The 24788-nt window shown below is 36.9% G+C and overlaps 1 protein-coding gene across 21 annotated transcripts in view; it reads right to left on the bottom strand.

Annotated features, from left to right (window-relative positions):
* Window positions 1–3010: 3010 nt before the first annotated feature.
* Window positions 3011–24788, bottom strand: part of SRSF11 (serine and arginine rich splicing factor 11) — a 49594-nt gene continuing 27816 nt past the window's right edge. For 9 of the 21 annotated variants that reach the window (XM_036026275.1, XM_036026276.1, XM_036026274.1 and 6 more), the window contains 9 exons: window positions 24410–24502; window positions 23744–23793; window positions 22379–22506; window positions 17138–17219; window positions 13738–13869; window positions 11922–12011; window positions 5857–5973; window positions 5180–5339; window positions 3717–5075 (listed from right to left, as the gene is read on the bottom strand). In XM_036026275.1, coding sequence (XP_035882168.1) covers window positions 4878–5075; window positions 5180–5339; window positions 5857–5973; window positions 11922–12011; window positions 13738–13869; window positions 17138–17219; window positions 22379–22506; window positions 23744–23793; window positions 24410–24502 — 1050 coding nt within the window. In that variant the 3' untranslated portion in view covers window positions 3717–4877. Of the gene's footprint in view, window positions 5076–5179; window positions 5340–5856; window positions 5974–11921; window positions 12012–13737; window positions 13870–17137; window positions 17220–22378; window positions 22507–23743; window positions 23794–24409; window positions 24503–24788 lie in introns of all 21 variants that reach the window. The other 12 variants (XM_028511795.2, XM_036026279.1, XM_036026286.1 and 9 more) reach the window with 8 other exon arrangements.

Here is a 24788-nt window from a genome sequence, read left to right as displayed (position 1 = left end):
TAACACATTTCAGAGAAGCTAAGAGCTGACAGAAGCTAAAAAACAATTTGGTTTGTTTCTTCTTAGCACTGGTATTGAGCCCCACTCATACTAATAGAAATGGGCTTTTATGTTGTTTGTGCAGTTTATGACTCCCACCTTGAGATGGGGTAGTGAGTAATGATGATTTAGTGACCCCTTCTCCCTAGTTTTCACTAAGTCAACAGCAATGATCCTGTTTCAAGGGCACGGAAAAGGGCTGCAGTAAATATTTTCAGATTGATTTAAGGGTGCTTCCTTTTGCTCACATATGTTACTGTTATTTGCAATCAGCATGATTGAGAAAGTTGCAGTAGAAAATCAGGTGAATTTGAAGCCCTGCCTTTAAAATTGAGAGAAGTACTGCTTAGTATGGAACACAATATACCTCTGCTGCTAACTCGAGCAAAAGGTATCGTAACCATGTTTTCTCAAATGAACAAAATGCAGCCTTACCAAAGTTGCTCTATATGGAAACTGGAAACTGACAGTTAAACTTGCCCCAAAGACAAAAGGGCAGAGGTATTACACCATTTGTAAAGGCAGCAAAATTAAACTTGCTAAAAGCCGACCATTTGCATACTGTGAATTAACAAAAACTACTTTTGCAAAGCCTTTTATATCAGAAATCTGGGCAATAGTAAGATCTTAGATCGCCATCTAAAAATGTCATCTCAAGCATTAAGTTGCACTTCAGGTCACATGACCCTCTTTACAGTACTACTTAGTAATGAACTAAAATTATAAGCTCATTTAAAATAGTACTTATGGTCATAATGGCACCTGTGGTACAGCTACAATTTCACTTCTGCAACAGCATCTGTGAATTACCTAAGCAAAAATCTCCTAAGGGTTTTAAAGAAAGGTACTTGGCAGGCATTCCTGAATTTGATCGTTTTGCAGAAGGTGAAGATGACTAAAACAGTGAAAAAATAAAACCCACCACTTAATTTACCTATACATTTCATAGTATTCTTGGTCCCTAAAATTGGCTAACAGTGACTAGCTGGGGTGTTTGAATGGAGATGGGTAGTGGAGTTGTTTTGGAGAGAAGTGAAGCCAAAATTTTGTTACACACGTTGTGGCTTATCTGCTGGCCCCTTTGGGAGGCAGAACCCAGGCCTGCAGTTATTCAGCACTTCACCTCCTCCTTCAGCCTCTCACTTACGGGCTAGGTATGTGTGTTTGGTTTTGCAATGGAAGGTCCTGGCTTCTGCCTTATCACCATGTTAGAAGCTATGAGACCAGACCTGAGTTTCAGCCCATCCTTGGTTCCAACTTACTTACCTCTCCAACTGTCCACCTTCCCTTCCCAATGCCTGTTGTCTTCAATCTCCAGTATCATGCAAAGACTATACACAGCTTTGAGACTACTTAACCAGCTCCCATAATTAAGGTCAAATGACCTGTGACAAACCTTTTCTGCTTCTTTGATTGAATGCTGACTGGCCAGAAAAGTTTTTAATCTACATGCTTGTGTTCCCAAACTTGGTATTAAAGCAAGAGAACTTTTAACATTTCATTTTTGTGTGACTGTAGGCCTTTAACTTCTTATGCATAAATCATACTTTATTTAGCTAACTAGCTCTTAAGAAAAGGACATCGTAACTAATATTAGTGTCACTGGTTTAGTGATGGTGCACTGGGAAAATAACCTAAGTGACATTTTGAAAAGAACATGAACACATCACTTCCCCAATCATTTTTTTAAAAATGATGTCCTTATTCTGTGAATTGTCTTTAGATTGCTGGTAATCAGTATGTTCTTTTGCTAAGAATTTCTAAATGAATTCACATACAGTGAAAATGGTAGCAAAATCAAAACAGTAAAAAATAGACTAAAAAATCTACAACTCCAGAATTAGTCTCGTTTAGAAACTACTTCTAATAAAGCCTTAGGAATAGACATTCTGGATGTTCTTAGAAGTTCTACTAGCATTTCGATTACATCCATACTTAACCAAAGTAAACACAACTGCATGTACTTGATTAGATAAGTATTATTGATAGCACAGGAATGAAATGCATCAGCTAAATTTGAGACAAAACGAACAAATCTCAAGTCCACTTTAAAAGATGTCTGTCAATCTTCAAGCAGCGTTGACCCTAAACTTGTTAATCTTGAGCCCAAATGAAGATGGTGGTATTGTTTGCCAGAGGAAAAGTTGGCTTGTGAAGTCCCTATGATAGCCACACCTGAATTTAACTGTTAAGATGCAACTTCTGGTAAAATTTGTTTGTATTGTTCCAGTAGAAGCCTCGTTTGTTCTTTTCCTAGGTACCCAACACTGACCTATCTTCCACACAAATATATTGTAGTCACTACCCAGAAACTTACTGAAGCTCCTCTTCACAAAAACGAAAAGGGCAACATGGCCTTTTTAGTCTTACCTGTGTAACATTTATGTTAGTGCTTTGGCTAAAAACATTATCCCAAATTACCATAATTTTGAAAAGCTCCATAGCAGGTACCATTTATTGACCCAGGCAACACAGGCCTGCACATTAATTCCTAACTACCAACTACATTGCAAGGTAAGTACCAATCCTGCTTTACAATTAGGAAAATGAACATCACACAGGTCTCCCCAGCTGTAAATAAAACTGAATCTCATGGCCAGACTCTTAAACAGCCACTACCTCTCATTCACTTCTGGGGAATTTAAGCAAATAAATAGGACAAACATTTTTTCTAACAAAACCACCTTTATTTTTTAATCAGTTACTACTAAATACAGAACAAAACTCGGTGTGGAGGCAGTGTTCACTTGACCTCAGCTGATTATCTGTGTTGAAGACTTGCCGCCTGTCCAACCCTAGTCTTGTGCATAAGATGTTCACTGAAAAATAACCTAAGTATGGATTCCCTTCACTATGGTATCCTGAATCAGTGGCACTATTTTATAGCCAAAAATTTAACCCCTTTTGTAAAGTATATTTGTATTCAACTGATTAAAAGTGAGGAAATAGAGTGAATAATATTAGGTTTCACTTGTTTTTGCTTTACAAAAATGGCAATGTCATATGGTTCAACCTTTATTTACTAAAAAAGATTCGTAAGTTTAAGTAAATGTTTTTTGCTATCAACTGTTTTAAAATGATTATTAGGACCATTACTAGAACTTCTTAGACAAAATTCCTTTTGATAAAATCTTTAAAAAGTTAGTTACTACAAACTGTAAAAACAATGCTACTTTTCTATATGGATTTCAATTTTAAAAGTTAAAAAAATTACCAAACTTGGATAAAAACTGTACTTCCAAGTTTCATTTTCCCCTTAATCCCAGCCACTCTAGCACTACTCATGTCATAAATGAATAAATATACTATTTAGTACTGTACAGTAGATATATACCATTGACAGTTGCTATACTGTTTTAATAAAGGCAAATTATCTCACTGAAAATATAAATTTACTAGACAAGGTGGGATCATTTGTTTATCCTTAAGTTCTTTCCTTTACTGAGCCCAATCCCTACACCCAGAATATGAGGACTGTAACGCTAAGAAACAGACTGTTTTAGACAGAGATTAAATCAACTGACAATTTTGATGGCAACTAATCACTACAGTGATGGCTTTTTATCATATGTAAATGTGTAGCTTGAAAGGGGAATTTGTAAAATGAAATGAGGTAAATGTCATACATTCAACAAGTTGTAAATAAATGCAAATACAGTTTTACAGGAAAATGAACATAAGTTTCAGGGTTTTATTATCAAAGTCTTGTAAAACAATTTCAGAAACTGTACATCAACGTGGCACAGACTGTAGCCTACTCTTGTTTTTACTGCACAAAAGTGAAGCTTGAAACTCCTGTAACTAAGAAAACAGTTGCCATACTACTTTGCATTTAACATGGAATCACTGTGGGCATAGGATTACTACTGCAGTAACACTAACACAAATTTATTGGTTTTATACAACTTGAGCTCAAATAAAAAGTACATTATCAAGTACATTTTAAAAGCACATGAAGGTCAATTTAAAATGCACTACCCCCTTTTTCCAACACATATTAAAACAAATGAATAAAAGTGGAAAATTGAAAATCAGGACATGAGATAATTTTCCTTTACAGATGGACTCTGGATAGCTTTCACTGATGTAGGTGTAGAATAAATTATTTCAGGAAAAAAAATTCCGAAACACCTTATGAAAAAGTATACAACTCTACTTCAAAATATGCTATTTACTTACTGCCAAAGACAGTTTCTTTTGAAATCTTGTTTCTGTAATTAAAGCCTAAGCAGCCATCAAAAAAGGTTAGTGCATATATAACCTTTCAAAGTTAAACAAAAGCCACAAAAATTCAGCCACAAGGCTTAAAGGATTATCTATTCAAATGCTTATTTCCAGATGTAACTATAAAGATGTTAATTTGTCATGTCAACGAACAAGACCATAAGTAGATCCATCATGTTGGAGGAGTTTAATGACATTTAGGATATTCCTGCCACAATTAACATGCAATCAGTGCATTCCCTACATGGCTCTATTACGGTAATGAATCAAATTCTAGAAATACTATAAGTGAACTTACTTAAAGGAGATCATACAACTAAAACAATCCATGCCTGCTGTAGATGCATGCAGCTTTTCACCTCTGTTACGAAGCGGCACCAGAATAGAACTGCTTGGTTACTCAATCAGATTTCACCATGTCAAGGATTGGTTACCCATGTATCATTTTCTAAAAGCTTTTGGATGTAAATAACATCAACATCAGGAGCTTTATAACCATTTATAGCTCAGAGCTGTATACATCTAAGATCTGAGATGAACAAATACAGCATTAAGAAATCACAAAGGAATGACACTGATGCATGTGTACAGCTGGATTCCCAAGGAGGCTACATTCAGTCACTCATATCCATGTCTTCCTCATGATGATCATCCCCATTCACTTTGGATTCTCTTAGTGCATCACCAGTTCCCTTTTCCACAGAACATTCTTTTGTTTTAGGGGAACCTGGTTCTGTTGGTTTCTTCTCCTCTTTCTTCTCTTTCTCGCTGTCATACCCTTGTTCCTCTTCATCGTAATCCCGTGTAACCTGCTTTGCCAAGGAGAATAATAAAAGTAAACGTCTTCACAGAAAAATCACTTCTTAAAGTACTGGTACCACCCAAAATACCAAAATAAATTAGTTTGTAGACCTACTTTTACATCCTTATCACTCTCTGATTTTCTTTCCCGATCCTTTTCCTTTTCTTTACTTTTTTTCTTCTTGCTTGTTGATCGTTCTCTTTCATCTCTGCTTCTTTCTTTGTCTTTATCTTTCTTCTTCTCTTTCTTATGCCTAGGATAACAGTAAAATGTTCTCAAAGAAAAAAAAGATGCTTTAAAGGATACACTTGAAGTTTCATCTAGAAGCATAGCATTAAGTTTAAACTTGTTTAGATGCTGAGCTTGACCAAGTTCACATGGTGTAAACAAGATAGCAGAGCCCTGGCTGGGTAGCTCAGCTGGTTAGAGCCCTGTCCCAATATGTCAAGGTTGAGGGTTTGATGCCAGGTCAGGGCACATACAAGAATTAAACAACAAATGCATAATTAAGCAGAACAACAACAGAAATCAATGTTTCTCCCTGTTCCTTTCCTTAAAATCAATTAAAAAATAAGAGGATGGCAAAGATACATTTTGAAAACACTGGGTACAAGCTATGAACAGCAAGATTAATTTTGTAACAGGTCTAAAAATGCCCAATCCTCAGCAGCATTTATTATAACTCAGTCTCAAGTCATAAAAGGAAAACAAGAGCACATTCATAAGCATTTTTCTCAAAAGAAAATACCTGAAAAATAGAAAGAATAGATCTAAACCATTAACATTCTTACCTCCTAGGGGAGGGTGAGCGAGACAATTTTCTTTTTGGCGACCTAGGCTTTTTAGGAGACCTTGTGCCACTGCGGCTTCTTCGTCGTCGTCTCTCTCTACAACCACAAACATACAAACTAGACTTTAAAATGCAGACACATCACAGCAGATGGGTCTATGATAGAGCTCCATTATAATCTCTGACAACAGGGTTCTGATAATGAAATGTCTGTTTTCAAATACTGTTTTAAGCCAAAGAATCAAATAAATAATAAAAAACCATAATTCTTTATCACACTATGTGCCTTTCCTTTAATGCCCTCAAGATCCCTAATTTCCAGCAGTTCTTCTTAAAGACATTATATCATCACAACATCAAAATTACAACTAAAATACAGAACCATCACTCAAAGCCATCAAATATCAAGGTGAATGGAAGCCTGACAATTATGAAACAAAAGAAACCACATTCACCCAGACTGGTAGGAGGGGTGGGGGTGTGGAACAGGCTGGTTCCACACCCATATGTGGTGGATAAAAATTTGGAGGGATGTCTCGGGAGTGAGGAGTCCCAGCTTATACCAGGCTCCACAGACCAGAGTTCCAGTGCCAGGAAGGTAAGTCTCCACAACTTCTGGCTGCAGAAACCAGAGGGGATTGAGTCAGTGGAAGAAACTTCTGAAGTCCCAGGCAGTTCCTCTTCAAGAACCCATATACAGCCTTACTCTGTCCAGGAAGCACAGAAAGTCCCAAACAAGATGGATGCAGAGGCCCACTCCTTACTCATTTCCTCTAAGCCCCAGCACCAGGGTAGTAACTTGAAAGGCACAAGTGGCACACAGGGAGGAACTGAAGTGTCTGGCATCAAGGCAAGAGCTTGAGGGACAGTTTTCTCCCAGACAGAAAGGTGGGCACAGGGCATGGTCCCTTTTCTGAGCCCTCTCCCCACAGAACCAGCAGGCAGGTACCATATCTGAGACTCCATCAACCTAGCTAACACTGCCCCTCACTGGAGATTCCAGGAAACTCCCTCCCACCCAACTTACGGGGGGTCCACCCAAACTGTTAGCCCTGACTTTTCCATACAAATGGCTTGTCCTGGTTCATGCTCAACAACTGCCTAAATCTTTTCATATAAGCAACAGACAGCAACAGCCAGCCTCAGTGAGCCCCAAACCCCTATACCTCTTGCTAAGTGGCACCAGGCAGGGCTAGCAACAGCCAGCCTAGATTCACAACTTGGCTTTGTCTGTGAATCTCCAAGCCCAGTAATAAGTAGCAGCCATCTCAATATGCTTTATAGCTCAGGCAGGCTGGCCCCAGGCAGAACACAGCTCTGGGCTCACCTTGGCCTGTGCCACCCAGGAAACCTCTACAGACAGCAGATGTTGGTGGTAAGCAGTCACAGCCAGTCCTTTCAACTGACTGGCCTGGTAAATCCCTCTTCTTGACCTGCCAACAGCAACCAAGGCTCAACTACAAGAGGAGGGTGCACTCAGCCATCATGAAGGTCTCACTTCAAGTACCCAGCTTAGGTGACTGGAGGCTATGCCACTGGACCTCATATAACACCTACTACATTAGGACACACTACCAAGACAGGAAGTCAAAGCAGCTCTACCTAATACATCAAAATAAACACAGGGAGGCTGCTGAAATGAGGAGACAAAGAAACATGGCTCAAATGAAAGATGAGATTTAAAAAAAAAAAAAGTTCAAAAACAACAACAACAACAACAACCAAAAACCAAAAACCAAAACCAAAACCAAAAACACCAAAAAACCAAAACCAAACACTTTATAAAGATGTTCAAAGAACTTAGCAAGGACAATATAAAAAAGATCTAGTCAGAAACAAAGGATACAGTAATTTAAATAAAGAACAATTTACAGGCAAACAACAGTGGAGTGGATGAAGCTAATTGTTTCAATGATTTGGAACATAAGGAACCAAAAACAACCAATTAGAAAAAGAAGCAGAAAAAAGAAGCAGAACAACAACAACATCCTAAAAACACACACACACACACACAAAACAAAAACCCCGAACAAAAAGCCCCCAAGGATAGTGTAAGCAGCCTCTGGGATTTCACAAGCATTCCAAAATTCGTATCATAGGGATGCCAGAAGAAGAAAAAGAGTAAGAAATGGGAAATCTATTTGAAAAAATAATGAAAGGAAACTTCTTTAATTTGGTGAAGGAAATAGACATGCAAGTCCATGAAGCACAGAGTCCCAAATAAGATGGAGGCAAAGAGGTCCACTCCAAGACACATCATCATTAAAATGTTAAAGGTTAAAGATAAAAATTTAAATGCTGCAAGGGAAAAGCAGTTAATTACCTACAGAGGAGCTCCCATAAGACTGTCAGATGATTTCTTAAAAGAAACTTTGCAGGCTAGAAGGGATTGGGGCAAGAAATATTCAAAGTCATGAAAAGCATGGACCTATAGCCAAGACTGATCTACCTAGCAAAATGGTATCATTTAGAATCAAAGGCTAGATAGAGAGCTTCCTAGACAAGAAGAAACTAAAGGAGGTCATCACCACCAAACCATTATTACATAAACTGTTAAAGGAATTTACTTAAGAAAAAGATCCAAACTATGAACAATAAAAGGGTATCTATTATCAATAATTGAATCTAAAAAAAAAACCACGAAAAAACAAAAAAACAACAAACCCCAAACTAAGCAAACAGGAACAGAGACAGAATCATGGATACAGAGAGTGCTCTTTGATGGTTGCCAGATGGAAGGGGTATGTAAGAATGAAGAGGTGAGGGAATTAAGAAGTACAAATACGTAGTTACAGAATAGCCACAGGGATATAGAGTAGAGTAGAGGAAATGGGAGTAGCCAAAGAACTTGTACACATGACCCTTGGACATGAACAATGAATGGTATGGGGATTAAAAGGGAGTGGGGATGTTGGGTGGCAGGGGGCCAAAGGGGAAAAACTGGGACAACTGTAATGGCATAATGAATAAAATATAATTTAAAAAAAATTACATCATCATGGCACAAGAAATGTTAAACTAGAAGAATGACTGATTAACCAAAGTTCTATTTTAAGAGAGAAAACCTGTGTAAATGATTTAAGAAATCAGTTTTTGATTCATTCATCAGTGTCCAGGAGAGATATAGGATCATAACTTGTAATATATATGTAAGGCAGGTGCTAATAAAATCCAAGCAAGCAAGCAAGCAAGCAAGCAAACAAGCAAGCAAACACACACAAATACCCCTTCTGAATCAGTAGGTAAAAACTTAGACAACCAGAGTTAATGGTAATGGACAGAGATCAAACTGATTCCCTACACTCCAGCAAACCACGTTCCCCAACCCTGTTTCGAGCAACCAGTGTTTAGGATAAATAGCCATCTCCCTCTCTTTAAAGTATGTCATTAAGAAAAAGAAATCTGCTTCTATTGCTATTTGCAATGTTATTAGGACTTGCAAGGTGATCATTATATAATTTAGGTACAAAATAAAAATAAAACCCCATACTTTCATCTGTCTAGTTTCTATAGGAGCCCCCTCCCTTTAAGCCATCACAGCACTGTGTGATTCCCTGCCCCCCCTCCCCCCACCAATCCCCACCCCAGGTCCTGGAAACATCACACACAACTTCATTTATCAAGTATTTATTAAGTTTGTCAGGGCTGTACACCTCATACTTTTTATAACTGTTTTGTGTAATGAACGCCCTGAATTTCCTAGATGGAAGAGGTGTTTTATATTTACATGTCCCTTGATAGAAAAGCACAACTGCAAACACATAGTAAGGTATTGAATAAAATCTCACAGAATATGCCACAATTTTAGGTGATCTAATAATTATGCAGGGCAGGGTGCTTATGAATAAGTACATTAAATGATGTAATACGAAAAAAGAAAACATTCAGTTTTTAAGCTAAGAAACACACGTTACACAGCAAGCACATCCAATCTTTCATGCCCCTTTGCCACCTACCCTCCAGACTTAGCTTGGAATTTTCTCGAGCACTTTGTATCAGGTTTCATTTTCTTTTTTAAAACAGTTAGTCCTCAGTATCTGCAGATTTCACACTCACAGATGCAGAGAGCTAACCATATGCATTATTCTATACCACTTAATATAAGGGTCTTGAGCTTTCTTCAATTTTGGTATCCACAGGGGGTCCTAGAACCAACGCCCTGCCCCCACTTACCTGGGGGACAGCTGTATTTACGTTTTAGGAAAATATTCCTCACCATGAAAAGGAAGCCCATACACTTTGGCTATCACACCCCAACCATTAATCTACTTTCTGTCTTTATAAACTTACGTATTCTGGACATTTCGTATAAATAGAATCATGTAATTTATGGTTCTTTGTGACTGACTTCTGTCATCTGACCAGTTTTCAAAGTTCATCCATATTTTAACATCCATTAACACTTTCTTCTTTTTTACTGCTTGATACCTTCATTGTATAGATATAACACTTTGTTTACCCAAGGTAACGAACATTTGGGTTGACTTTTTGGTTATTAGGAATAATGCTGCTATGAAAATTTAATGCATAGGGGTTTTGTGTGAAATGTTTTCTTTTGTCTTGGGTATATCCCTAGAAGTGAAACTGCTATGTCAAAAAACTCTGTATTTAACTTTTTAGGAAGTGCCAAACTGTTTTCCAAAGTAGTTGCACCATTTTACATTCACATCAGCAACATACAGTCTCAGGTTCTCCACATCCTCACCAACACAAGTTATCATCTCCTTTTTTTATTATAACCACCCCAGTGGGCATGAAGTTTATTTTTTTTAAAGATTTATTTTTAGAGAGAGGGGAAGGGAGGGAGAAAGACAGGGAGAGAAACATCAATGTGTGGCTGCCTCTTGAATACTCCTAACAGAATTGGTGAATCTCTGGTTTACAGGTCAGCACTCAATCCACTGAGCCACACCACTCAGGGCAAGAAGTGGTTTTGACCTGCATTTCCCGATGACTAATGTACATCTTTTCATGTTTACTGGCCAATTTTTTAAATTGGGTTGTCTATGATTAAGTTATAAATAATACTTTACATACTCAAGATATGAATCCCTTTTCAGATATATAATTTGTTATTTTCTAGCAATCTGGGTTGACTTTATTTTCTTGATAGTATTCTTTGAAACACAAAAGTTTTTAATTTTGATGACCTCCAAAATTTTTACCTTTTATTGCTTATAGCTGCAATACCATAGCTAGAAAAATCACTGCCAAATCAAGGTCATGAAGATTTACTTCAGTGTTTTCTTCTGAGTTTCAGTTTCAGGTTTTACATTTAGGTTATTCAACATTTTGAATTAATTTTTGTACATAGAGTGAATCTCTTAACATTTAATAAACAAGGTAAGAACACAAACACTGCAGCAGCAAAATGTGTAAACTAGGTTGGAAGACAATGAAATTAAGTGTGGAGGGCTTTCACTAATTTCATATAAATTCCAATGTTAAGCGTGAAAAATATATTTCTGTGGAGTAAAGTGTACAACACTAAATTTGGACACTATGGCAGGTTAAAGACAGAAATACAACTCTAAGAATGGTACAAATTATAACTGTTTCCCATTGTTTTATCAACGAATCACTACATATGGGGGGAAAAGTTCTTGAGTATTAACATGTTGACATTTTAAATATGACTTAATAAATTTAACATAACAATTCAAATCAGGATGTGAAATACATATAGCAAACATAAAAACTGACCTCTGTTGAATTCCATGTTATTTCAAATATACTCTACATCATAAATATTAAGTAAGAAGATGAACTCTAAGTTATTCTTTACAAACTGCCTCTAAAAACTGTTAATAATAAAGTATGTACAGGGATGGGCAAAAGTAAGTTTATAGTTGTTCATATAGAAAGTAATGTAACGAATAAACTGTGTTTTGCTCACTCGCAGCTGTAAACCAACTTTTGCCCATTCCTAGAGATACTGCAAAACATTTAATGTTCACAGTATATTGATATCCTTGCAAACAAAGATGAAAAAACAAACAAACAAACAAACAAACAAACAAACAAACAAACAAACAAACCAAAACCCAAGAATTCATAATGTCTTACCTGCTCGCACTTCTGGACCGTCTGGCTGTGCTGTAACTTTTTGGTGGTGTTTTGGAACGTTTCTTTTCTTTGTCTTCTTTCTTTTTGTCTCTAATCAATGAACAAAATTTATGACTGCATTAGAAATTTCAGCTAATATAAATTTATAGTGTTACAAATAAAAACAAAAATACAGTGAGACCTAATTCCATTTTTAAAGTATGAGTGTTATTCTAATAAATACTATATAGATATGTAATTCAAGGGGTATTATTTGAAGTAAAAAATCTTTTCTGAAAAATCCTATTTTCTACATAAAACTTCTTCAACAGAACAAAGTAGACTGAGGAGAATATGATAAAGGGTATTGAAGAGTTTCTTGGTTGTGTGGCATAAACACCCACAGTTTTAATAATTATCTCTAGGCTCTTCAATAGTCCTTTCTTTCAACTGATTTCTGTTTCCTAAACTACCATGGCTCTATGTCCTCTAGATCAGGTACAAATTCCTAGGTTTAAACAATAAATCTTTCTGTTTATTTGTCACCTTAATTTTTTTAACCTCATTTACTGGTCTTCCTACACCAAAACACTTGCTATTTCAATAATTCATGCTAAGTCTAACAATATTCTCTACTTGAAACCATGCCCACTCACTGGGTCCCATCAAATCTATCTCAAATTAATACTCATGAGTCACTTCTCAATTGAGCCTCCTTCAACATCACTAACAATCCACTTCTTATGTATATTCATCTTTTTACTAGTATAAAGCTAGTTGAGGAAAGTAATGACTAATAATTCCTCTTTATATGACAGAAGCTTGTTTGATTGACTGACTTAAAAGATGACCCACTCAGTACAACCTGACTAAAAACCCCGTTATGAAAGGAACATGCAGCAAAGCTATCCCAGAATTTATGGTTCTAGCTGGATAATGTTTACCAAGAATAAATTTTGTTGGCCCTGCTGTCCTTTATTACATTATTAAATACATAAATGGTGAAACAGTATAAAGACCTGCTTCTAGAAAAATAAGGCAAAAATTTTAGGAAGAGGTACAAGACTGTTGTGAAACTATGTGTGACAACTACACAGAGGAAAAAAGCAACTAGGCACTTTTCCAGTGACAGAGTTCCCTTGTCACCATAAAGCGGTTCAAAGGAAGACTAGTTTGGTATTTGTTACTCAAGGCTAGGCATACTAATTTAAAAGGTTTTTGCCTTAAATGAAAAAGATTGATTTTTGAATGCATGTTAAAAGTTGAAATAAAATGTTAGGGTAGAGGTATTTGTTTTTTAATAAATCCTCACTTTAACTCTCTACTGGTCCCAAATCATGGGATAAAAAGACTATGATTCAGTCTCTGGCATATAACAAATCTTAATAAATATTTTTACATGCTTATGACATGTATAAAGATGAATTAAAGCACGGTTGACTGTAATAAACTCTTTGGCATCCATGAGGAATGGCTGGTAGCACTAAACCAATCCTTAGTGGTGGTTGAGTGGAAAGAGGAAATGAAAGAAGGTAGTAGGAATTCTTAGCTGTCCTACTACAAAGAAACCTTACCTAGGTTTTCAGCTGTAAGTAGAAACCTCAAGTTTACAAAGGAAATAAGAATCCAAATGTGACTTATTATAATAATATAAATTGAATGTAATAATTCAAACAGGGATGCAAAATGCATCCTGTTAGCCTCATCAAACTTCATAAAGTTTCTTCCCCAGTCTAGTCCTATATCCCATTACCACCTCTTGTCATTAAGAAGCACAGTATTTGGGGTCTTGGGAACTCTAAAATGTCTTCTCACCCAGTATTAACTGTCTTTGTACCTGGTTTTTGATGTGCTCCTTGACCTTCTACCTCTCTCTCTGGAATGAGATCTTCTCCGTCTTGGACTTTTGGATCGTCGCCTACTTCTTGACTTAGAATGTGATCTCCTTCTTGATCTGCTTCTTGATCGCCTAATAAAAGAAAGCCAGTATGTATAGATAAATGTAAAAAGACTAGTTCTGTTTGTGACTATTTCATATAGCATCAGATAAGACTCATCAGATATATGGGCTAACCATCAAGAAATGAGGATCATTTCCTTCCAGTTGCTGCCACTCTTTAGTCCATACAATAAACATTTTTGCTACCCCAGATTTATGTAATACCTTTTGTTCAATGTGTCAAACTAATCCTATGCCCAATGAAACTATAACACTGAACTTAAAAAAATTCTGCTAGAGAAAAAAACAAAACAAAACAAAGTACACCTTCCATATTACGTAGCATTTTGGAATGTCCTTATTTGATAGATTTAATCCATAATAGTGAGGAATCAATTACCAAATATTTATTATACATATGCCAAAAGGTTGTGGGTTTGATCCCTAGTTGGGGAGGATACAAGAAGCAACTGATCGATGTCTGTCTCACTCTCTCTCCAAAACCAATATATATCCTCAAGTGAGGATTTAAAAAACAAAACAAAAACAAGAGAAAACACTAGCAAAAAAACAAAAACTAAGCTATGTGAGCAATGACCTAGAAGATTAGAATTCTTAGTGGTATCAACACTTCACAAAAGTTAGTATTTTGAACAGAGAAAAAGGAGTTCCTCAGGTGGATACGAGGAAGTATTAGGTAAAGATATGAAATAGCATTAGGCAGAAAGGAACACCATGAGCAAAAACTTGGAAGCATAAAGAAGAGGTTATGTTCAGGCAAGCAGTACTGTGGTTAACTATTTTTGGGTGGTGAGTGACAGGTGTAAGTAAAAAAGAAAAGCTAGACTAAATAAGTAAAAAACCCTGAATGCCATTCCAAGGTTTTATTTAATACCTTATGAGACCGATAGGGAACTTGTCAAAGTTTAAGAGTTGTAACATGATCCTGTCTTAGGTTTATGAAAGAAATCTTTAAGGATAAGATAAGCTGAAGGAAGGTAGATAACACAAAATAGATATGCCAGATAGGCAAACCACTGTTTATATTTTGCTATGGAATGAAATGTCCTCCCTAAAATTTGTATGCAACGCCTAATCCCCAAAGTGATGTTTTAAGGTGGGATCTTTGGGAGGTGACTAGGTAAAGAGGGTGCAGCCTTCATGAGTAGAAGTAATATTCTTTTGAAAGAGATCTTAGAGATCCCTTGCTCATTACCATTTGAGGACACAGCAAAAAGATGGCTCACTATAAATAAGTAGGTCCTCAACAGACACCAAATTTGCCAATACCTTGATCTTGGACTTCTCAGCCTCCAGGACTACGATAATCTCTGTTGTTTATAAGCCACCCAGTCTATAGAATTTCTATTATAGCAGCTGACTAGATGAAGACACTGGCCAAGAACTGACTTGATAATGTCATGGGGTCCATGAAGTCAAAATTATTTTCAAAATAACATATATATTTGCCTTTTTTTACTGTGTTGACATTTGTGTTAATGGTACAATAGCAATGGTGGTGTAAAAGTACTGGCAACTCCTTATCACAAACTAAGTTAGTAGCAACTGAACTGCCTTACTAGACATTGCATTCTTCACTGCCACTTGTAAGTAAGCACTTGAGGTAAAAGAAAAAACAAAAGTATTTTCACAAGAGATGTCTTTGATAAAGCATTAACAAGTATTAGTTACGAGTCCTACTAAAGCAGTTTTACTATTTACTGTTGAGTAGTTAATATTTAATCTAGTCCCTTGAGCAATATCCTATACAATTAAAAATGGGAAGTACAGATAGATCACTTCTGATACTTACTAAAAGTCAATGGCTATATCAAAGGAGGCACTTTTGGACCAAAATTTGAGCGTAAACTGTCTTGTCCATGAAACATCACCTTTACTTGAAAGAACTGGTAAACTATGGTTGTTCAGACTTGGGTATTTGGCAGCTATTTTCTTGAAAAAGGAATGAATACTATCATTTCAAGGGAAAAATTCAATTTGTTGCCAATGATAAAAATCTGAGTTTTCAAAGAGAAAACTTTGGAAAACTCGAACCCACTATTGTGAACGGACCACATTCTCTGATGAGATTGGTCGTGGTAACACTAAATGTCATTTTTTTTTGTTATAGCAAAAATATGTCAACATTTGAAAACTTGCATAAAGCAATGAGTTGATTATCTTGCAAACCACCAACACACAATTTTGCAAAAGTATGTTTGGAAAAAAGATCTATTCAAAGTGTTAAGGAAGATCAATAGATCTTCATGTAACACTGTATGAGAGGTTCCTTTATGGTTTCAAATTCCCCAATGCAACCATCTTTTAAGAAACTATCATTTGTCAAGTTTTGTTGTTAACCAAAGAACACAGGTTGCAATTTACCTAAAAAAGACAATAAAATTACTTGTCTTTTCTAACTATGTTCATGTGAAGCCAGACTTTCTTTATATAATAACTAAAATATATTATAGTAAGTTAAGTGTAAAATCCTGTGTCTACATGGTAAACATCAAAGAAGTTTGCCAAAAGTAAAACAAAGCCACTCTTCTAATTTTCTTTAAAAGTTTAGTTTCAAAGCTGTGTGAATATGAATAATTTTACTGTCATTATTTTTAAATGATAGTTTTAAATTTTAATATGGCCTACATAAACAGCTATAACCAATGTAAACACTATTTGGGTTTCTCAAACTTTCTATTAAGTATAAAGGTCTTAATACCAGCAAGACCAAGAGCCACTAGTCTAAAGAACCTTACAAATTTATACAGGATATCATGTGGAAAAGAGAATAAACTTCTTTAGTCTTACTCTAGGTAGGATAACATTATACTATCAGTATATCTAACAATACAAAAAAAAAATCTCAAAGTAACAGTAACTTATGTGATTTGCAAATAAATATTCATGTGTTAGAGGGGTAATGTGCAGGCTACATGATGACCTTCCAACTTAAATCTTAGGAGAATCCAGAGAAAGGCCAAAACTAGAATTCAAAAGTTTCAAGTGCAGTTCTCACAGCACTAAGTCAGGTTAGTGCTTAAGTTCCAGCGCCTTCCTCCTATGCCTGAATATTTTGGAGTTTAAAGTATCAATCATCTATTATAGCCCATACCCCTTTTCCATTTTATATATGTCAGAACACTTATTCCAACACTTTGCTAATAGCACTTGTTCCTAACAAACACTTTAACCAGGAGCTGCTAGACAAACTGAAGCAGCAAATTAAGAAGGATGTGACAGGTAGAAATGACCTTTGTCTAAGGCACAAATGAATACCAAAAGCAACCAATCTAACCTGTGCCTAGAAGATGAAGGAGTCCTCCTTCTCCTAGAGCGTGATCTCGATCTTGAGTGTCTTCGTTTTTCTTCTTTTTTATCTGGATTTAAAATAAAAAAATCCCACATTTTAAAATCACCAAATAGGACTTCCGGCAAGATGGAGGAATAGGTGGATGCACTGTACCTCCTCGCACAACCAAGATTAGAACAACAATAATTTACAGATAGAATAACACTCAGAACTGACAGGATTTATCTGAATGGAAGTCGGACACCCAAGAAGTTGAAGTAGACCCGTACATCCAGACTGGTAGGAGATGATGAGCCGGGCGGGTGCGGGGCTGGTGCAGGGCTGGCGCGGGTCGGTGGCATGCAGAGGTAGGGGAAAATTGGGCACGAAATCGGCGCGACAGCCATCTGGGGCACAAGAACGCAGTGGTGGTCCCTGAGTACGTGAGCTGCAGCTGGCAGACCCAGTGAGGCAGTGATTGTGGACCAGGGCAGAGCTCGCAGCCCAGGATCCCAGAGAAGGGACTGAGCCCAGGAGAACGGAACTACCGCCATTGTTCCCTTCTGTCCCCGCTCCCACCCCCACATATAACGTCACAATCTAGCGACTGGGGTGCCCAGCCCTGGTGAACACCTAAGGCTCCGCCCCCCCCCCCCCCCCCCCGTAACAAGAGCAACCAGATTCCGCGCCCCCCCCCCCCCAAAAAAGGAGAGACAGGGAAAGACATAAGACATGTTTCCAACAGAACAGATCAGTCCCCCGGGACTCATCCTTTTGAGCAACCAAGAAATAGCCAATCTATCAGATGCACAGTTCAAAACACTGGTGATCAGAAAGCTCACGGAATTGATTGATTTTGGGCGCAAATTAGATGAAAGGATGCAGGTTACCATAAAAGAGATGCAGGAAGATACACGGAGGAGAACCAATAGTGAAAGGAAGGAATCTGAGTCTCAAAACAATACAGTGGACCAGAAGGAAGATAGAATCAACCAAGTAGAAAAGCATGATGAAATAAGAATTCAAAAAAAAAATGAGGAAAAGCTTAAGAGCATCCAGGACACCTTTAAACGTTCCAACATCCGAATTATAGGGGTACCCGAAGGGGAAGGGAAAAGCAACAAACTGAGCATGTATTTGAACAAATAATAAAGGAAAACTTCCCCATCTGGCAAAGGGAACAGTCTTCCAAGAAATCCAAGAAGCTCAGAGAGCCCCAAAGAAGTTGGACCCAAGAAGAAACACACCAAGGCACACATAATTACATTAGCCAAGGTAAAAACGAAGGAGAGAATCCTAGAAGCAGCAAGAGATAAGGGGACAGTAACCCACAAAGGAGTTCCCATCAGTTGATTTCTCCAAAGAGACCTTACAGGCAAGAAGGGGCTGGTAAGAAATATTCCAAGTCATGAAAGACAAGGACCTACATCCCAGATTGCTCTATCCAGCAAAGCTCTCATTTAGAATGGAAGGGCAGATAAAGTGCTTTTCAGATAAGGTCAAGTTAAAGGAGTTCATCATCACCAAGCCCTTATTTTATGAAATGCTAAAGGGACTTATCTAAGAAAAGAAGATAAAGAAAAGACATGTGTAGTAAAAGGACAGCAAACTCACAATTATGAACAACCACACCAAACCAAAAGAAACTAAGTAAACAACTAGAACAGGAACAGAACCACAGAAATGGAGGGCTAGCAGCAGGGGGGTGGAGAAGGAGAGAGGGGGAAAAGGTATAGAGAATAAGTAGCATAGAATATAGGTTGAAAATAGATAGGGGAGGGCAAGAATAGTACGGGAAATGTAGAAGCTAAAGAACTCATAAGTATGACACATGGACATGAACTAAAGGGGGGGAACATGGGTGGGAGAGGGGGTACAGGGTGGAGGGGAGAGAAGGGGGGAAATGGGACAACTGTAATAGCATAATCAATAAAATATATTAAAAAAAAGAAAAGAAAAAAAAATCACCAAATAGATTAATCTCACTGGGAAATTTATCTAAGAATTTCTTTATCTTAATTTTTAGTGTTACACATAATCAATAAATGTTACAAGTGATCATTTTACAATCAAAATGTTGAGACTTACTGAAATTATACAACTTACCCAGGGTTTTGTAAGATCCAAATTAGACTTATGATTTTCAGCTGATTTCATTTTTAGACTTGGGAGGCTATCAAGTGTTGTCCATAAAATAATGTATGAAAAATGTTATCTTGCTGACCCTATGGCTCCATCTTGGAGGCTACACTTGGCCTCCTGGCACAACCAGAAGGACAAATTTAAAAACAACAACAACAACAAAATAACCAGAACTGCCAGAAAATTGAACTGTATGGAAGTTTGACAATCGAGTTAAAGAAACACTCATCCAGACGGGTAGGAGGAGTGGGGACAGGTAGCAGGAATGGAGAGGACATGTGGGGCAAGGTGGGAGCTGCAGGACTGGGGCAGGTGAGGCAGCAAATGGTGGAGTGGCCAGTCTCACATTTGGGTGCAGATAAACCAGGAAGAACAAGAGGAGAGACAGACTGTGCAACCCAGGGTTCCAGTACGGGGAAATAAAGCCTCAAAGTCGATGACTGAAAACACTTGTGGGGGCTGAGGCAGCAGCGGGAGAAAACTCCCAGCCTCACAGGAGAGTTTGTTGGAAAGACCCACAGAGTCCTAGAATGTACACAAACCCACCCACCTAGGAATCAGCACCAGAAGGGCCCAATTTGCTTGTGGGTATTGAAGGAAATGACTGAAAGCTGGCTAAGAGCTGAGCAAGCGGCACTGTTCCCTCTTGGATCCCTTCCCCACATACAGCACCACAATGCAGCTACTACATGGGTTGCCCTGCCCTGGCAAATACCTAAGGCTCCTCTTCTTACTATATAACAAGTGCGTCGAGACAAAAAATATGGCCCAAATGGAAGAACAGATCAAAGCTCAAAAAAACAAAAACAAAACAAAACAAAAACCCCCCCCCAACAAACAAACAAACAAAAAAACCCCAAAAAACTAAGTGCCAAAAAGATAGCCAACCTATCAGATGCATGCTTCAAAACATTCGTAACCAGGATGCTCACAGAACTGATTGAGCTCGGTCGCAAAATGATGGAACAAATGAAGGCTACCCCAAAGTGAAATAAAGGAAAATGTACAGGGAACCAACAGTGAAGAAAAGGAAACCAGGATTCAAATCAACAATCTGGAGCAGAAGGAAGAAACATTCAACCACACACAAAAAAATGAGGAGAGGCTTAGGAACTTCCAGGACAACTTTAAATGTTCCAACACCCAAATCATAGGGGTGCCAGAAGGAGAAAAGGAGGAGCAGGAAATTGAAAACTTATTTGAAAACATAATGAAGGAAAACTTCCCTAATCTGGCAAAGGAAATAGACTTTCAGGAAGTTCAAGGAGCTCAGAGTCCCAAAGAAGTTGGACCCAAGGAAGCACACACCAAGGAACATCATAATTACATTAGCCAAGATTAAAGATAATAACGACAGACTCTTAAAAGCAGCAAGAGAAAAGGAGACAGTTGCCTACAAAGGAGTTCCCTTAAGACTTTCAGGTGATTTCTTGGGAAAAACAAAAACAAAAGCAAAAACAAACAAACAAACACCTTACGAGCAAGGAGGAGCTGGAAAGAAGTATTCAAAGTCATGAAAGGCAAGGACCTACATCTTAGATTACTCTGTCCAACAAAGCTACCATTTAGAATGGAAGGGCAGGTAAAAGTGCTTCCCAGATAAGGTCAAGTTAAAGGAGTTCATCATCCCTAAGCCCTTACTATGTGAAATGTTAAAGGGACTTATCTAAGAAAAAGATGATGAAAAATATAAATAGGAAAATGACAACAAACTCAACAGCCATCAACAATGGAACCTAAAAAAAAAACCATACAAAAACAAAAACGAACTAAGCAAACAACTAGAACATGATCAGAATCATAGAAATGGAGATCACATGGAGGATTATCTGTGGGTAAGGGGGTAATGGGGAAAAGGCACAGGAAATAAGAAGCATAAATGGTAGGAAGAAAACAGACAGGGGCAGGTTAAGAATAGTATGGGAAATGGAGAAGCCAAAGAACTTATATGTATGGCCCATGGACATGAACTAAGGTGGGGGAATGATGGTGGAAGGGAGGGTACAGGGCAGAAGGGAATAAAGGGGAGAAAAAAAATGAGACAACTGTTAAGAGCATAATCAAAAAATATATTTTAAAAATAAACCAAATAAAAAAATATGTATAGATATTCTTTCTCACCCTTTATTCTTCAGGTTTAGAAACAAGGAATCCCTTTTCCACTGCTAGGTTTACTTTCCCAATGTAACTACATTGTGCCAAGATTAAAATTTTAATTTTTCGTATGTTTATGTATAATAACAGCTCCCCAATACTTAACTGTAAAATAAATATTTAATGATAAATACACATTTTAAATTCTTGGTTTACCAAAATGTCCCTTCTTTCTTCATCACTTAGCTCTATGCTCCTTTGCTAAATACATACATTCATGTGTATTTATATCAAGGTGGTTGGTAAACAGGTTCAATATTTGGGCCTGGCATTATGAAAGTCATTCATTCACTGTTCTCACTACACTTCTGTGAAAGAACTGGATTTCGGGAAGCTTGTGCTCTTCATCTCTCTTCTTCCTCACTAATTTTCAACTGTGTAAGTGTATGAGATAAATCTAGAAATTAACTTAGGATGTAATAAGAGAAATAAAAACACTGCATTATGGACAATCATCAAAGTGAGAATTCCTCTTTTACTTTCAGACTATTTCATTAATAGAATCCGAATTATTGTTAATGTTATTAATAATTAATAGAGAGTCCTGGAGACAAAAATCATAAGAAAAACCACTTTAAGTCATTCCAGTTAAAAGTTTTTAATGAAAACAGTTGTAGCAGGGTGTTCTAGCTTTGGAGCCAGAGACCCAGCAGTGTATCTAAAAGCTCCTAGTGTTTGATGTGTGACTTTCAGGTAATTAGTATTTTATTACTTAAATGACATAATACACATAAAGCACTTGTATTAATTTATCCAATATTCAACTGGCTGCCTTCTGTACAGGCCATGATTGGGGGCTGGGTGCTCTGACTGGGAATTGAGCCCGCCATCTTTTTGGTGCACAAGACAACACCCCAGCCAACTGAAAGCCACCTGGCCTGGGTGCAATAATCATTTTTGTCCACAATCATACAGTTTAAGATTCTACATGAGTGCATGAACATATTTTACCTGGTTCTATGGCAGCAGAAATTAGGGACTGTGCTTCTCGTACTCTCTTCATAGCTTCCTCTATTTCTTTACTGGAGGTATCTGATTTCAGACTTGGTGAAACAAGACCAGCAGCTACATGATTCAACCTAAAACAGAACCAAGAATTGAGACCAGGAATATTTGAAAATGCACAACAGCATTTCAAATAAATATATAAGTGCTTCATAAAACATTTTAGTAGGATATTTCTTGCAAAAAGAAGGGGAGGATCCAATTTTTTTTTTGGTGAAAAACACCATATAGTAGGTACTTATAGTAGTAAGGGTACTTTTGAACATTTAATGGCTCCTGCATTTTAAAGACTCAAGATACCCAAAATAGGCAGTGGCCAAAGCACATGAAATTCCTGATTGAAGAGGCTAAAGATGCACCTTTCAGGGTTTATATTGTATATGTGAGAAAAAAATTAGACACCAAATTTAAGTCAATAGTTATTTGTGGAAAAAGTGGGAAGTGTAAATAAAAATGGGTACACAAGGAATTTCAACTTTATTAATGATATTTTATTTTATAAACTGGGTGACAGGCACATAATTGGATTTTTATCTATTAACTTTTAAGAAAAAATTCCACTAACTACTACAGTAAAATGATTCTGTCCTCCTTCTTCCTATACTCTCCCACTTATTGCTAGTGACTTTCACCAAGGAGGAAAAACATTCAGTTGAAATTTAAAATACCAAGAAATTACCAATTAAAATAATTATGACTTTCTTATATGTCCACTAAGTAGGAAATATAACAGTTACAGCATGTAGAGAACTTTTCAAAGCACCTAAAGATGCTGGCCATTATTATGACATACGTCACTCCTTGGCTCTAGGCTGTTTCCTTCACTCCTGTCTCCTAACTCCTATTCATGTCCTAGAAATTAGTTTCTCTGATCTTCAAACTAAGTTCTTGTCCTTGTAATGTTTCCACAGCACCTCTGTATTTCCTCTAGTTGGATTCACATGCTTCACTATATTAAATAATGTCTCCCTTCCTGACTAGAGTATAAATGCTATAAAGGTATAAGCTTACAGTAGGTATTCAATATATATAATAATATTTTCAATGAATCAACTAAAGACAATGCTTAGCTATTTTCCCATTATTTCAGTATATTTATAATTACTTTGAGAGACTCAAATTACAATAAATAAAACCCTCTATAGATGGACTTACCATCTTAGAAACAAGGATTTTTCTCCTTATTCCTAGAGAAATGAATTACATACTGTGCACCTTGACATAATTATCTTTATAGCTATCAAAAAGTAACTGCTCTCCAGACACACACTATATCCACATCATCAATGGAAACAAAGAAAAAATCCTTACTTGGGATCCACAGTACTCATAAGCTTCAGCAACTGATCTGCTGCAAGAGACTGCAGAAGCAAAAATGTCACAACAGTGAGAATACATAAAGGAATAATGATGGCTATTTTATTTTTTTTTAGGATGCTGAAATGTCCTGAGACAACTTGGCAGACCTACAAAAAGTAGCATTTGAAGCAAATATGAAAATGGAAATACAATGCCAACCAAGTGTCATATTAAGTTTTCTAATAGCCACATAAACATCACTGGCTGTAGTACTGGTAATTTAGCAAGTTAAATATGAAGATTATAAGAATGAATAATCTCGATTTTACAAAACAATTACCTCATGCTTATTTTAAGACTTTCTAAGGGAAAGTAACGTCTCTTTAAAGAAACATGAAAAACAAAATTCGAAGTGCCTAGCCAATATAATAAATCAAAAATTTTCACAATGTAAGGATTCCTGAAAAGTTTGCCAAATTACAATGTAAACAAAATTTCCAAGTGAATAAATGACAGAAAAACAAAGACTTCATAACATTAAATCTAACAAGAGTATATAAGAAAAAAATTAATACGCAATCATTTCTATCCTGCTCTTGAAATGAACAGTAACAGTTAATAAATTTTTTATTATTAACCTAAGAATGAGCTCAAAAGTTGAAGGGTATTAAATTATACCTGTGAATTCAAGTTTGCTCCAGGAAGCCCAAGTGCAGCAAGGGCAGGATCAAGAGTAGGAGCTCCCAAGGCAGCCAATGGAACAGCGCCAATCTGTGAAATTACGAATTTTTTTTAAAAATTTCATTTGTTCTTTGTATTGCATGTGTCTGTGTGTAGTAGGGTTGTCAACTTATTCTTCCTTCTAAAGAGCAAATAATTAGTTTAAATTTGTAGGCTACATAACTGCTGTTATAACTACTTGACTATACCACTGTTGGTTGAAAACAGGCACGCATAATACGGGGGGTGGGGGGAAGGGCAAAAACCCCCAGAATTTATTTATAAAAAATTGTGTATTTATTCTTATATGTTTAAACTTTGGTCACCTTCAAAGTAC

This window comes from Phyllostomus discolor, chromosome 5 (assembly GCF_004126475.2).
Source record: "Phyllostomus discolor isolate MPI-MPIP mPhyDis1 chromosome 5, mPhyDis1.pri.v3, whole genome shotgun sequence".
Taxonomy (NCBI): domain Eukaryota; kingdom Metazoa; phylum Chordata; class Mammalia; order Chiroptera; family Phyllostomidae; genus Phyllostomus; species Phyllostomus discolor.
Note: the sequence above shows the minus strand (reverse complement) of the source record. Positions and strands in the feature narration are given on the sequence as shown.